Source organism: Falco biarmicus, chromosome 4, assembly GCF_023638135.1.
Source record: "Falco biarmicus isolate bFalBia1 chromosome 4, bFalBia1.pri, whole genome shotgun sequence".
Taxonomy (NCBI): domain Eukaryota; kingdom Metazoa; phylum Chordata; class Aves; order Falconiformes; family Falconidae; genus Falco; species Falco biarmicus.
In genome coordinates, this window is record NC_079291.1 from 66064834 (window position 1) to 66076688 (window position 11855).

General features: G+C 64.3%; 1 protein-coding gene across 5 annotated transcripts; it reads left to right on the plus strand.

Moving 5' to 3' along the window:
• Positions 1-281: 281 nt before the first annotated feature.
• On the plus strand, positions 282-11773 carry TJP3 (tight junction protein 3). 5 transcript variants are annotated; one of them, XM_056335202.1, is made up of 21 exons: positions 282-823; positions 1254-1353; positions 4085-4273; positions 4346-4470; positions 4688-4790; positions 4973-5423; positions 5732-5835; positions 6832-6994; positions 7080-7170; positions 7379-7443; positions 7620-7698; positions 7842-7998; positions 8403-8511; positions 8961-9180; positions 9517-9713; positions 9893-9988; positions 10257-10327; positions 10415-10726; positions 10848-11078; positions 11284-11327; positions 11449-11773. In XM_056335202.1, the coding sequence occupies exons 1-21, from the start codon at positions 612-614 to the stop codon at positions 11546-11548; spliced, it is 3219 nt and encodes a 1072-aa protein (XP_056191177.1). In that variant the 5' UTR covers positions 282-611; the 3' UTR covers positions 11549-11773. The 5 variants fall into 5 exon arrangements, with proteins under 5 accessions (XP_056191177.1, XP_056191178.1, XP_056191179.1 ...); XM_056335203.1 differs by having other exon boundaries at positions 10848-11072; XM_056335204.1 differs by having other exon boundaries at positions 7848-7998.
• The last annotated feature ends 82 nt before the right edge of the window (positions 11774-11855 follow it).

Below are 11855 nucleotides of genomic sequence, written 5' to 3' on the forward strand. Positions count from 1 at the left end.
TGTGCGGCCCCTGGTGCCCCCCTTTCTGGGCCCTCCCGGTACCGGTTGCGGCCTCCCCACCCTCCCCCTCGGTGGGGCCCCCCAGGAACGGCGAAAAGCGCCGGGCCATGCCTGCCCCGCCACCGGTCACCGGGCACGCTCCGTCCGAGATGCCCCGAGCCGGCTCGGCGCCACCGCCGCCACTCCTCACCCCGGGCCGGGGCCCGGCCGCTCCCGGCCCCGCGGTCAGCCCGGCCCGTGGCACCATCTAGTGGCACCGGCTCGGGGTGGCCTCGGGGTGCAGGTCAGCCCCGGCCGGCCCCACCGGTTCTCCCAGGCTGGCCCCTTCGTGGCCCCGGGGGGACAAAGGTGGCAGGGTCAGCCCCGGCAGGGCGCCAGCCCGGCGTTAGCGCTCAGCCCTCGGTGCAGCCCGGGAAGGTGCCGGTGGCCCCTGTGAGGCTGCTCGGCGGCGGCGCCGTGGCGGGGCCGGGGCGCTCCGGGAGGGCAGCTGGTGGCCGAGGCTGCGGCTGGGCCCGGGGAGCGGCAGCCGCCGGGGCAGGAGGGGCTGTGCCCTCCCTCGGGGCTGGCGGGGGGCTGCGGGGAGAAGGAGCTGCCTGACGCCGCTCGGCTGGATGGCTCCGCGGTGGCGGCTGGTGGCCGGGGGCTTCAGGAGGAGCTGGGCCCCCCGCGATGCCCCACCGCGGCGCTGTGACCTGCTGCGGCAGCGGTACCGACCCCGGCTGGAAGCAGCAGCCTGGAGGGAGAGCCGAGGCGTGGACCTGATTTCTGTCACTGCAGGAAAGCCACCCCGCAGAAAGAGGAGTGATGTGGGGCCGGTCCTCAGGTGGGGGGCAGAGGAAAGGGGAAGGGGAGGAAAGGGGATAGCAGCCGTCAGCAGGGTCACCTTTTCCCCTGGACCCCGCTAGGACCGGGAGCCCCAGACTGGCCACCACCCCTGTCCCCTCATGGGGCATCGGGTGAATCCATTTGGTCCCCTCCAGGGACTCCCAAGCAGGGCTGCTGGGCAGGTCTGGGGGTCCGGGGCAGCACGGGTGGGCACAGAGCCCCACCACCTCCTTGGAGAAGGCCAGGCTTGGGGGGAAGAGCCCCATCCCCAGGCACTGCCATCACCCGTGCGCAGGGCTGGGGTGGGGGGCAAGTGGATGCAGCTGAGCCACCAGCACCGTGGAGGACAACGGGGCCAGCCCCCCGTGGCTCCTGCTGTGCGTGGGAAGCTGCCCCGGGACCCCCTTCCTCCTGCTTCCCTTCTGCAGGCAGCGTCTGGCCCACAAAGGGTTACACCAGGCACCCTGGAGTGACACCGCTGCCACCAGCCCTGGAGCTCAGCTCCTTCCTGGTCGGATCCGAGGCTCGGTGAGTGCCTAACCCTGTCCCCCCGGATCTGCTGCCCCGCTTCCCAGCTGGGCACCCAAACCCAGCCGTGCTTTCACCTGGGGAACCGGCCATGCCTTGTCCCTCTCTGGGTGGCTCCAGGACCTGGTAACCCTCCTGGAGTCGTGCTCCAATAGCAGGGAGATACTCCCGGAGGGATCCAGGGATCCTGCTGTCACAGCTCCTTGCACGGAGGGCTGGAAGATGGGCTTCCATCCTACTGATTTACACCCCAGCTGTGGTCAGACCTTCCAGAGACCCTTTTCCCAGGGCACAAGGTCAGGATCAGCCGATCACGGTGTGGGTGGGGATTGGTTAGAGGAGCTGCTGGGGCGATCCAGGACCTTGGTCCTGCATGGCCAGGACCAGGCAAGGTACGAGCGGTTTTGCAGCACTGGCTGAGACCAGGGACCCCACGGATCCCAGGAAGGCTACAGGGTCCTGGATTGAGGACCCCTCTCAGCAGGGCGGTTGGGAAGCAGGCTGTGGGTGGTGGGGGTGGCTTGGGGCAAGGCTGGGGTGGGCAGGGTGCGTTGCTTTCCAATAAATAACTTCCCCACCCGTTGCTGTCTCCACGGTGGGCATCGCCAGTGGTGTCACCCAGGGCCAGGCACAGCCCCGCATCGGGGCCCTCGCACTGGGGTGAGCTGCCCTGGCACAGCCGGGGCTTCGTTTGCCATTAAAAGCCCTGGGAGATGCCGGCCACGGGGTGCGTGTGGGGCAGAGTGGGGTGTGTGGGGCTCCCAGTGCAGCCAGTGCTGGGCGCATCGGTCTGGGCCGTGGTCAGCTCTGCCCAGATACTGCCGCTCCCGGTGGGGCCATTTCGGGTGCGGGCTGGTTTCTGTCAGAAACCGGCCGAGCCGGCTCCTCCAGCTGCCAGCCTTGGCCTTTGCCTCGGGACAGGCCCTACGCCAGGTTCCCGGCTGGAGATCAGGGGCAGGGCTGGGGCTTGGTGGCACTGTGGGTGCTGCCATTGCTGGCTGGTGAGATGGGAGCTGCTGCTGTCCCCACGCTGTCCCCTCTGCTCCAGACTGCCACCGCCCGCAGAGAGCCACAGGCCAGCGGGATGTGGGTTTGTGGCTGATTTGTGCCACCCCAGTGATGGGACAACAGTGGGAGCTGGCTGGGGACAGTGAGGGGCTGTGTTGGGTGGCAGCGGGATCTGCTCTGGCACAGTGAATGAGTTGCCACCCCAGGGACAGGGATGCTCTGGCTGCCCCACAGCCAGGGTGCCTTGGAGCTGTGGCTCACGCCGTGTCACCCCTGGGCATCCAGGGAGCCCATAAGCACTGACCAGCCGACACTGGTGACATGGCTGAGACGGGCCGCGCCAGTTCAGCTCACTGATGTGGCAGGAAACCACCCCACCGCCGTGCAGGGGTCTCCTGTTTATTGCCGGTATTACATGCACTGGGACAGGACCCTGGGTGCCATGGTCAGCCCCAGCTCCCCCCCCCAGGCACAGGTGTCCCTGTGGGTGGCGAGTAGGTGCTTGGGCTGGTTTCGGCAGCTCGTGACGCGGAGTGGAAACCCGGACTCTGCCCTCCCCGCTCGCCGGCGGGGGCTGTTTCTGAGGCCCGGGTGAATGATTACACCGACCCTCCCCAGGGCTGCCAGACCCTCCCTGGGGCTGCCGGGGCTGGGTCTCATCTCGGGGGCCGCTTCAGTGCAGCTCTGGCTGGGGGCTGGGCACGGAAAGTCCCCATGCTGGGGCTGAGCTGCCGTGTTTGCCCCAGGGTTGGCTGCCCACCACCGGCCTTAGCTTTGGGCTCTGGGCTGGCATGGGCAGGAGATGGGTGTGTGGATGTGTCCTCTCCAGTCCCTGTACTGGTTGGAGGGTGAGGACCTGGTGGTGGTGGTGGTGGCATCGCGCTGGGCTGTTGGCTTTCCCATCCCCATTGCACTGGAGAATCACTTCATGGTCTCACCAGGGTCTCACCAGGGTTTCCTTGGCATGTGCAGTGGCACGGATAAGCCTGGATCCTTTGAGTCCCTGATCAAACCGGCTCCTTCCCGTCCCACCCTGTGGCAAGTGACAGGAGGCTCTGGGTCTGCTCCCCCCTGCCCCATGCAGGGATCCCACATCTCTCCGGGTTCATGCGGATGTTTCCTCCAGGGAGCCAGGAGCTGGTGGGGGGGATCCCCAAGCCCATCCCAGGCATTTCAGCCCAGACGGGCCATCATCCCATCATCCTGTCAGTCAGGCTTATCCATCCTGGGTGGAAAACGGATTTGGGGAAGACCCAGGGAAACCAAAGGGTAAAGCTGGGGCACTGGAGCTCCCAAAGCGGTTGGCAGAGCTGTCACGCTGCAGCCCAGAGCAGGCAGGCGGGAGGGCACTGAAGCACTGTCCAAAGCAGCACCCTGGGGTCTGCCAGCTCCTGGGAGGAGGGAGAGGAGGGGGACCATAAGGATGGCATGGACAAGTGGTCCCAGCTATGGAGATAGTTCCTGACCTGCTTGCCCTGCGTAAAACCTCCCCTTCTGTGGACACACATCCGAGGGCACGGAGATGGACATCTCAAGGGGGTGATTTCACACTGCATGGAGGCAGCTCTGGGTGCCGGAGCTCTCACGTGGGGTTAGGCAGGGACAACACAGCTGCGAGTCCTGGTGCCCCGGTGGGTGCCTGGGCACTGTGGGGGCTCTGTGCCCTGCACCCTTGTTGTCCCTGGTGCCCGCAGCTCAGCTTTGCTTCTGCTCTTCATTGCAGGCCAAAGCGGGATTGAGGAAGGGGCCGGTGGCTGCAAAGAGGACCCGGAGCCGGTCTGTGCCCCTGGCCGCCGGGCAGGGTCTGCTGCGCTGGCTGGCCGCTGCGGTCGCCCTCCCTCACTTGCGCTGGCGGGTGGCCGCCATGGAGGAGATGTTGATCTGGGAGCAGCACACGGTGACACTGAGCAAGGTGCGCACGCATGGGAGGGGACGGGGTCTGTGGGGCCGGCTCTGCCTGACCCCCTCTGCCTGTCCCCACTAGGATCCTCAACGGGGCTTTGGCTTCGCTGTCTCTGGAGGCCGGGACCGTCCCAACAAGACAACTGGGGAGACAGCAGTGATTGTTTCAGATGTGGTGTCCGGGGGACCAGCAGTGGGCCGGCTCCAGTGAGTGTGTGGGGACATGGGGACACAGGGGGTGCCTGCTGCCGGCAGAGACGGGCAGGGCAGCAAATCACTCCTACTGGGACAGGGCCAGCACTGCTGCCACGCTGCCCACCTGGGATGGGGTCTCCTGGGGCAACGGGTGCCCTTGCCACCCTGCCAGCTTCCCTGGCTGAGGGCTGTGCCTGGGGCAGAGCCACAGCTGCATTTTCCCTCCCAGGAGGAAGGATCACATTGTGATGGTGAACGGCCTTTCCATGGAGAACGTCTTGTCCTCCTTCGCCATCCAGACACTGAAAACCTGCGGCAAGATTGCCAACATCGTGAGTGTGCCCTGCAGCAGGACAAGGGCCAGCATCGTGCACGGGCCAACACCGTGCTTGTCCCCATCCCAGCTCCCACACACCCTGGGTTTCCCATTCAGGGCTTGGAAATCAATGTAGAAACATCTCCTGGCAGAGGTGGCTGCACCCACCACCCTTTCTTTCTCACTTTCCATCTGCAGACACTGAAAAGACCAAAGAAAGTCCACCTCCCTGTGAGCAAGAGCAGCCCCAGCTCCCCCACTGCCCCCCGACACTATGACTCGGATGAGGACTATGGGTCACATGCTGCAGATCCAGCCCTGCACCGCTCCCGGGATGACCTGGACCACAGCCAGGGCTACGATGGGGACTCATCCAGTGAGAGGAGCTCTGGCCACTACCAGGATGACAGCCGCCACCACAAGTCGGTGTCCCGGAGCCGGAGGCGAAGCCAGGACAGCAGTCACTGGAGGCAGAGCGGCAGTGGCTCAGGTCAGAGGGGCTACAGCCGGCACCGCTCCACCAACAGCTTCGGCCACAAAGGGGACACCAACGGGCTGGCCCTGGTGTCAGGCTTCAAGCGGCTGCCACGCCGGGATGTGCCGACAAAGCCCATCACGTCGGTCTTGGTGAAACAGAAGCAGAGTGAAGGTGAGGCCATCCTGCTCCCTCTGTCCCTGGGTCTTGTCGCCTGATTTGTGGCTGTGTGCCCCCCCTGGGGAGGAGGCGATGGCAGGGTTGGTGCCAGGGTCTGGCATGTGGTGAGGGAGCAGTGCATGCCGTGCTGGGTGCACCAAACCCACCCAGCCTCAGCCCAGGGTTGCAGAGCTCAGTTTTGCAGCTTGCTAGTGCCCCACGGGGGGCTGGGCTGGACTGCTGGAGGTGGTGGCGAGGGGGGACCTTGAGTGGATCCTGCATCTGCCTGGCTCTGGTACTGTCATGGGCTCTCTCCGGTGTAGAGTATGGCCTGAAGCTGGGGAGTCAGCTTTTCATCAAGCACATAGTGGAGAGCGGGCTGGCAGCGAAGGGCAGCTCCTTGCAGGAGGGAGACCTTATCCTGAAGGTACGGGCACCCACGGGGCGCACAGCACTTGCTGGGGATCTCATCTCCCCCTCTTCGGGTGGCTTGTCCCCTGGCTAGCGTCACCACAGGGGACGAGCCAAGAGCGTGCTTCTCTCAGCTGCCTGTGAAGGCTGAGAGCTGGGCTGGAGGCAGCTCTGCCTGGTGCCCGCAACCCTGCCCCGGCTCCCAGCCTTCCCCGGGGACCCCGTGCGGGCTCGGGGGTGCCAGCTCCCTGCGATGCCGAGGCTGGCTGGTCGAGGCAGCCCTGTGGCATTCAACCAGGGCTGGTGGCCTGTCCCTCTGCCACAGCGGGATCACGTCTGCTCCACTGTCCCCGCAGCACGTGGTCCCCTCCCGTGTGAGCGTGTCCCCATCGGGGCAGCAGTCGGCCTGAGGAGCTCGGGTGTTTGGATGAAATGATATTTCAAGCGTTTGGGAAGGAGGAAATAGAGGGAGGGGGACTCCTCGTTTGCACACATGGGCCAGGCGGACCTGTGGCTGCTGGGAACTGGAGCCAAAGTGACTCTGGGGCAAATGGGAGGGATTTCATCCCAGCAATTCGGTGGGAAAAGCTGCTGCACCCTGGGGACATCACAGCCCCACGATCCGCTTGGGGCCTGACCCCTGGCACCAGCCCAGTGCATGGAAGGACAGCACGGGGCCAAGGTCAAAGTAAAACTGAGCTTCAGGCATCTGAGCAGGTCTCTGCAGCTCCTGCCCCCATGCAGGGCTCCCCAGCAGCTAAAGGTGGGAGTTAATTAGCCTCACTAATTTTGTTTCCTCTGTGCGGGATGAGGTCCCACTGGGAGACAGCCAGGAATGGGGATGTGGTGTGGGATAAATGGGAGCTGAGGCCAGGCTGGAGGGGCTGGGGAGCGACCGGGGAGGTGGCGGTCAGAGCATCCCATTTGAGCAGGGCTGTCCTGGGGGTGGCTGTCCTGGGGGTGACTTTCCCAGGATCAAGCGCCCTGATGCCTCCCACTCTGCCCCTTCTAGATCAATGGGGTGGCCAGTGAGGACATGTCCCTGGCTGACACGCAGCAGCTCATTGAGCAGACAGAGGGGACCCTGACCTTGCTTATTCTTCGGGACGACCGGCAGTTCCTGGTCAACATCCCTGACATAGAAGACAGCCAAAGCGACAGCTCCCGGATGGATGGTGAGGGGACAGGGTGACAGGGCTGGGGGCCAGATACACAGCACAGGGACTGGATAGTCTCTAAAATGTCTTCCTGTTGGTGCAGATATCTCTGACATTGACTCTGAACTGTCTCACCCACCATCCCCTGAGACCTCTGCGCGACCCCCAGCTGCTGCCACGATGAATTCCCCGCCGTAAGCCCCGCTCTGCCCCCACGAACCCCTCTTTTCCCCATCAGATCCCCGGTGTGTGCTTTGCCTCTCTGGAGGGGCTGGTTCTCCTCCATCCCAGAGCCAGTTCACCCTGCGTGTGGGACTGCTCCACTGTCCCCGCTGCCCACCTGGCACTGCCTGCCTGTGCCCACGCAGGGCCTGCCTAAATCCTGCCCCAACTTTGTTCCAGGGATAGGAGACGATCAAACAGGGACCCTGTGGCCGACACGATCGTTGACAGCGCTCAGGACCCTGGTGAGTGAGCTCAGAGCAGGCTGGGGGAGCTCAGGGCACCGAGGGGCTCTGGGCTCCTGCATGTCTCTGCTGTCCAACCCCCCCGGGCAGAGCCACGCCAGGTCTCCCCGTGCCTCAGCTGCCCCGGCAGCGGCGCAGTCACCACCGCCTCCGGGACCAGCTCTCCTTTCCTGCAGACCTGCTGGAAGCTGTGGAGGGGGATGGCAGCCACGCTCCCCACACCAGCCCCGCTGCCCGAGCTGCCCGCAAGGATGGGTGCGTCTGTGAGAGGCGGTGGGGAGCAGATGGGGGAGATGGGGAGCTGCTCTGGTGCAGGGCTGGGGTCACAGGGTCGGTGATCCCCTTGTGCTGTCCTCAGCACGTCACCACGGGGCTGACCGTGGCTTCCCCCGTGGCAGGTACAGCGCTGACTCCAGGGTCGTGCACTTTGTGAAGGCCAAGAGCATTGGGCTACGGCTGGCGGGGGGGAACGACGTGGGCATCTTTGTGTCCAGCGTGCAGGAGGGGAGCCCAGCCGACAGCCAGGGCATCCAGGAAGGGGATCAAATCCTGCAGGTACCCAGGGCTGCGAATGGCTCTAAATGCTGCTGCACCCAGACTGGTCCCATCCTTCCTGCGTCTGATACCTCCCTGGGGTCTGGATTTCTGCTGCTGGGCATCATCTTGGGTCGGTGCTGCTGCCCATGGCCCGTACCCATCGGGCTGGCTCTGCGGGTGCTGCCCAAGGGGGTGACCCCCTCTCTGGCACCATGCTAACACCCAGCAGAGTCAGGGCACCCCCTCAGCTGGCCCAGTGGCCCTCCCCAGGGTTACTAGGGGTTTTGGCAAGCACTTGGGTGACAGGAACCGGTTCTGGCTGCCAGCCTGCCTTGGGCACTGCTGCCCCTGCAGTCCCCCCACCGGTATCTGTGCCCTCCGTCCCGCTGGCAAGGCCATGTCTAAGCGCTTTTCTGCGGCAGGTAAACACCACCAGTTTCCAGAACCTGACCCGTGAGGAGGCCGTGGAGTATCTCATGAGCCTGCCACCCGGTGAGGACATCACGCTGTGGACCCAGAGCAAGCAGGACAGTGAGTGATGACCAGACTCATCCTGGGCTTGTGCCTCTCCCATCCTTTGTCTCTTCTGAGCAAGCATCAGAGCCACTAGACTTGCCATGGCCTTTTCTGCCCCTGCAGGGTGGTCCTTCTTCCCCACAGCCCTCCCATCCTCCTCCAGAGAGGTGATGGGAGGGAACCAGATGATCCCAACCCCTTTTGTGTCTCGGTATCCTGGAGCACGGGGGCTTTCTGCACCGTGGCTCAGCCTGGAAAGGCCAGTATGTGCTGGGGGGTCAGATCCTGCTGTTGCCAGCATGGCTGAGAGCGCCATGGGAGGAAAAGGTGTCCCCAACACCCTCCTTAGCAGCAAAGGCTACTTGTGGAGGCTCCCGGCCAGTGTAGCTCCTTCCCAAATCTCTCCAGCATCTTCCTTGTCAGATAGCTTTTCCCGTGATGGTCCCTCTCTCCCTGGGCTCCAGTTTACAGGAAGGTGATCTCGTCCAACACGGGTGACTCGTTCTACATCCGGACACACTTTGATTTTGAAAAGGACACACCGTCAGGGCTCAGCTTCGTCCGTGGGGACGTCTTCCACGTGCTGGACACCATGTACCGGGGCAGGCTGGGGAGCTGGCTGGCTGTGCGCATGGGCAGGGACCTGCAGGAGCAGGACAAGGGCATCATCCCCAACCGGAGCAGGTAGGGATGGAGCCAGGAATAGCTCCAAGGTGAGCAGAGCTGGGGGATGGCTTCCCAGTGAGACGGGGACGTGGACAGTGGGCCCCGTAAGAGGCAGGGCAAGTGCTGGTGGAGCAGTGGTAGGAAGCATGAGCTGGTGAAATCCCTTCTTAGGGGTGATGGGGCAGTTGATGCTCTGGTTGTCCAAGGTCCTGAGGGAAGAAGCTACCACAGCCTCATCCGGCCATGCCACGGAGCAGGGACACTGGCTTCTTCTGCCCTGCTCCTCGGAGCCTGGAGTGACAAAACAGGGGTTAAATCTGGAGGCTCCGTGTCCTGAACCCTTTCCCCTCCCAGAGCCGAGCAGATCGCCAGCCTGGAGTCGGTGCTGAAAGCCACATCTGGTGCCAACCCCTCCGGGGCACGGGCTGAGTTTTGGAAGCTGCGGGGCCTGCGGGGAGCCAAGAAGATGCTGCGGAAGAGCCGGGAGGACCTGTCTGCCCTCACGAAGCAGGGCTGCTACCCACCGTATGAGAGGGTAGTCCTGAAGGAAGGTGGGCACCAGGGCTGCGTCCCCATCGCCCAGACCCACCCAGGGGACATTGGCACAGGGCTGCCCCGCTGCAGGTGCTGGTGGGCTCCGCTCTCCTGGAAGGAGTGGGGCTGGACACCTGGGTGCTGTGAGCTCTGCCCTCGCCCCCAACCTCCCTGAGCCGGTGTCTTTTCCCCACAGCCAGCTTCAAGCGGCCGGTGGTGATCCTGGGCCCCATCGCAGACATTGCCATGCAGAAGCTTAGCATGGAGCTGCCCGAGCTGTTCGAGATCGCCCGTAAGTGCCCCCCTCGCCGTGGGGAAATTGCCCCCGGCAGCTGGACCCTCAGTGCCCAGGACCTGTGGGAGCTCTTTATCCGGGGCTCTGTCCCAATCCTGCCTTATTGCCCCCACTCCGTGACACCGCCAACTCTTTCCCGGATGCGTTCACCCTCCTTCCTTGAGGGACACTGCCCAGGGCTGGGCACAGCCAGACCCAGCCTGGGGCTGCTGGAGATGCCACATCTCTGCCAGCCTCTCTCACGCCATGTCTCTGTGTCCTGCAGTGAGCGTGCCTCGAGACGGGGCATCATCCAAGGTCATCAAGTTGGATTCAGTGCGGCAGATCGCAGAAAAGGTGAGAGACCACCCTGGTGTGCTCGGGGTGGTCCTAGTGGGTGGCCTTGCTGTCCCCAGCGGGGCTGATGACTGCGCCCTGCCCCAGGACAAACATGCCTTGTTGGACATCACACCTTCGGCTGTGGAGCGTCTCAACTACGTGCAGTACTACCCGGTGGTGGTGTTCTGCGAGCCGGAGAGCCGGCAGGGCATCAAGGCCATGCGCCAGTGGCTGGCACCTGACTCCAGGAAAAGCTCCCGGCGCCTCTACGTCCAGGCCAACAAGATGAAGAAGCATTGCAGCCACCTCTTCACTGCCACAGTCAGCCTCAGCGGCAGCGGCAACACCTGGTACGAGACGATCAAGAACATCATCAGGACGCAGCAAAGCCAGCCCATTTGGACAGCGGTGGAGCAGGTACAGGGCACGGGCTCCCGCGGCACTGCTCAGCCTGCTGGGGCTGCAGCCAGGCAGGCGACAGGACCACCCGTCCGCCGCACACCGGGGGTCCCAGGTCTCTGTCATCCCCACGTTGCAGGCAGATGTGGCACCGGAGGACAGTCTGGACCTGCTGAACCCGCCAAGCGCAGCAGCCTCAGGCTACCTGACCTGTGACAGTCAAGCCAACAGCGACTACGATGACACGGATGGCGAGGCAGGTGCCTACACTGATGGTGAAGCAGAGGACGCCTATGACCAGCCCGGGCTGGCCCGCTCCTCCGAGCCAGCACAGGTGTCCCCAAGTGATGATCTGAGGGAGCAGGTGGGTGTCCCCCCCACTGGTAAGAGGGGCTGGGCGGGCAGAGGGGGAGCAGCGTAGTGCCTGGCTGTGGGGGATAATTCCTAGCCCCTGTGGCACAGGCAGCGCATCCCCTCCAGCTGCTGCAGCGTCCTGCTGCGCATCCATGCCCAGCCCCAGGCTGGTGCACAAATCCTGCCCCTGCCTGAGCCCCCACCTCTCTGGTCTTTCACAGGTGACCAAGCAGCAGCAGCAGGGCCAGCGTTACGACAGCATCAGGTACCCTGCACACCAGGCCAGCTGGGGAGGGGGTAACGCAGCCAGCAGAGCCACAGGTGCCAGCTGTGCCCCCCATCTTGACCCGGCGGCAGAGGCCTCACCGCAGCTTCTTCTCCCCCAGGGAATACGAGCACGATGCCGTGAGGAAGAGGTTCACACGGGCCAGGGATGACTCGGACCAGGATGAAGGCTACGAGTGGGGCCCAGCTACAGATGTGTAGCGGCACCCCTGGCTTCTGTCCCACTGGGACCCAGACCCTTTAGGCAAGCCCTGCTGCAGCCTTGTGCCACCAGCTCCATGTGACAGCCCAGGTGGTGCCACAGCACCCCACAGCCAGGCTGGGGGGTTGGGGCTAATCCTGCTGTACCCCTCACCACCAAGTGCCTCCTTTCCCCTTTTGGCTATGGCTGCTGCTGCTGGAATAAAAGGGATGTTTTGATGGGGACACACCGTCTCCGTGGGTGGGGGGGTAGCCGTCTGCAGGAGAAACGCAGGCAGCAGGGTGGCAGGCAGCAGGGTGGCGTTGC

Bases quoted from the DNA above. Each gene is read 5' to 3' on its own strand.
- TJP3 (XM_056335202.1), top strand. From the start codon at position 612: ATGGCTCCGCGGTGGCGGCTGGTGGCCGGGGGCTTCAGGAGGAGCTGG. The intron at 7,999-8,402 runs GTACCCAGGGCT...TTTCTGCGGCAG, and splicing joins AAGGGGATCAAATCCTGCAG to GTAAACACCACCAGTTTCCA. The intron at 10,328-10,414 runs GTGAGAGACCAC...GCCCTGCCCCAG, and splicing joins TGCGGCAGATCGCAGAAAAG to GACAAACATGCCTTGTTGGA.